General features: G+C 43.7%; 1 protein-coding gene across 1 annotated transcript; it reads right to left on the bottom strand.

Annotated features, from left to right (window-relative positions):
• Positions 1 to 630: 630 nt before the first annotated feature.
• Positions 631 to 1,191, bottom strand: LOC111639857. The gene has a single exon (XM_023385805.1). It carries the CDS (start codon positions 1,189 to 1,191, stop codon positions 631 to 633), a length of 561 nt encoding a protein of 186 aa, XP_023241573.1.
• Between the last annotated feature and the right edge of the window lie 1,441 nt (positions 1,192 to 2,632).

Here is a 2,632-nt window from a genome sequence, read left to right as displayed (position 1 = left end):
TCACTGAGACACACTTCACTATCTACTTCCCAGTCACTAAGCCACACCAATCCATTATCATTACAGATTGTCAAATCGATCCAACTACAGCCCCTTGGACCAACAAATGTCGGCGGAGAAGTAGGGTCATTAACTATATGCAAGCCATGCATTGCCAAGAATTCCATAAAGCCATCAACTTCTGGATCTTGATTTGGGTCTCCCCATATCGGAGAATGAAGATTAAAATCACCTCCAATAATTATTGCCAGATCTTGAAATTTTTTACAAATTTTGTCTATATTATCATATGTGCAACTTAAGTCTTCACCAAAAACTCTGTAGATGCTTACAATAATTAACTTATTTCCAGCTACATTAAGTTCTGCACACACACACTGTTGATTGCTTACTTCAGAATGAAAATGTATATCAATATCCATTATTGATACCGCAATAGTTGCTTGTGGTTTGACAGTACCTTGATGAAGTACCTTTATTCTTCTACTTAAACATGCCACTTTATCATTAACTGTATATGGTTCTTGCAACAGTGCGACATCCTTTGATTCTAGTCTTTTATTCGTCATTGAATTTGCTGCAATTGCCCTCTGCATATTTCCTTGTATTATTTTAATTACTTTTTTCTCATTAATTGATTCCACCTCCATAATCAGTCCGACTAATAATTGTTGCCTTCGCCCTCAATACCAATGGACATTTTCTATCTAGGGCATTATGCCTTGTATCTGCCAGTTTATCCCTCTTACAGTTACAACACATTCTAACAGTATTTTTATTCGGACAATCTCTGTATCTATGACCCTCTCCACACTGACTACATGTGGGGGTCTCTTGCTTGCAATCCCGGGCAAAATGCCCCATTCTACAACAATTAAAACACTGTACTATAGGTACAAAATCCTCCACTGGGCATCTCACCCATTGTAAATTCAGTTTTCCAAGCTTTAATAGCTGTATTCTATTTTGAGGGCTAACATCAACCACCCAACTAGAGGTGGATTTATTCCTATTTCCTAGGGGAAATCTAACCATGAAACCCCTTTCAAATTCTTCAAATCCTGTATTATTTCCCTGCAATATTTCATTTTGCTGATATACATACTTTATAATATCATCTTTTTCAATTTCTTTTGGTACCAAATGTATAATTACTTTTGGCACTCTTATCTTAGGCTCACGTGCTGTCATTCCTGATATCTCAACCACTGCCTTTTGTAGCTTGATCTTGTCACTCGTCTTTTCAACTTCAATAGCAATTGCTCCATTTCATAACTTCCTTAAATCTTCACCCTCTGTTAATATTTCTATGATTGTTTCAACTTTCCTGAGTATTTGTGGGATATGATCCCTTGTTTCTATTTTCGAATGAGCATTAGATACTAGATATTCGTGTAGTTCATCTTGAACCTTTTGAGCAGCGGTAATCCTGTTACCTTGCAATCCATCCTGCCGACTTGGCAGTAATGGAGTTGAATCCTGTGGCTCTTCCTCGAACACTTCATCACCCCCTTTCCGGGCAAGAACAAAATGTGGAGGCTTACTCGCCATCACACAACCAAATAGCCTTAAAAAAGGCTTTTAAAAGTCGCAACTACCTTTAGCTTCCCTAAAAAGGTACTAACGGGCCACACCACGTGGAGGTAGGTAGCTACTTTCCCAAGAGCTCACGATAAAAGCAGCGAAAAGATCACAGAGAAAACGCTCCGGAATATTCGCCAAAAAACACAATCGGAAAACTCACAATGGGACCAGCGGCCCGGCGGAAAGGGCTGTTACACCCACACCAATATGGGTTTCGGCCGGACTTGTCTTCCTGCCAGGCGCTACATCGTGCAGTTTCTCTGGTTCGCCAGAACCGCCGGCAGGGCCTCCACACGTCGCTCGTTTCGATGGACGTCGCGGGGGCTTTTGACAACGTCTGGTAGCCATCCATTGTGGGTGAACTGAGGAAGGCGAACCTGCCGACCACCCTTGTATCACTTACCAGGAGTTTCCTGAGCGACATCGAGGTAATTTACGAAACGCCGAGTGCAAGACATACGAAGATACTGGAGAGGGCTGTCTCCAAGAATCCTGTATCGGGCCTTTACTTTGGAACATTCTAGTGGACACGGCGCTGCAACTAGTCCTCCCGGACGATGTCCAGCTGCAGGCATATACTGACGATCTGTTGTTAGTAGTTGCAGGCTACAGCCGTAGCGACATGGAGAGTCGCGGCAACGAAGCTATAGAACAACTCATTCACTGGGGAGAGCTGCACAAGCTTTCTTTCAGCCCCGAGAAATCGGAGGCCCTGATGGTGGCCCGGACTGGAGTGTTGGCCCGTCGACCAATATACCGGATCCGGGGAAACCCCATCAGAAGGGTGAACGAGATCAAGTACCTCAGTGTTACCATCGATCAGACACTATGCTGGACGCCCCATTTGAGGAACGTTTGCGAGAAAACGAACCTCATGATAGCAGCACTATCAAGACTAGCGAGACAGCTCCGCACCCTAGTGAGAGGACAGTCAAGTGAGAGGACAGTCAGTGAGAGGCAAGACTAGCGAGACAGCTCCACATCCTAGTGAGAGGACAGTCAGTGAGAGGACAGTCAAGTATAGTGTTAGCTCACGCTAACACTATAC

The sequence above is a fragment of the Centruroides sculpturatus genome, unplaced genomic scaffold (assembly GCF_000671375.1).
Source record: "Centruroides sculpturatus isolate CEXI.00-Female unplaced genomic scaffold, Cexi_2.0 scaffold1362, whole genome shotgun sequence".
NCBI classification, from domain to species: Eukaryota; Metazoa; Arthropoda; class Arachnida; order Scorpiones; family Buthidae; genus Centruroides; species Centruroides sculpturatus.
Note: the sequence above shows the minus strand (reverse complement) of the source record. Positions and strands in the feature narration are given on the sequence as shown.

Excerpts from the sequence above, each read along its gene's own strand:
- LOC111639857 (XM_023385805.1), bottom strand. The coding sequence starts at position 1,191 with ATGACAGCACGTGAGCCTAAGATAAGAGTGCCAAAAGTAATTATACAT.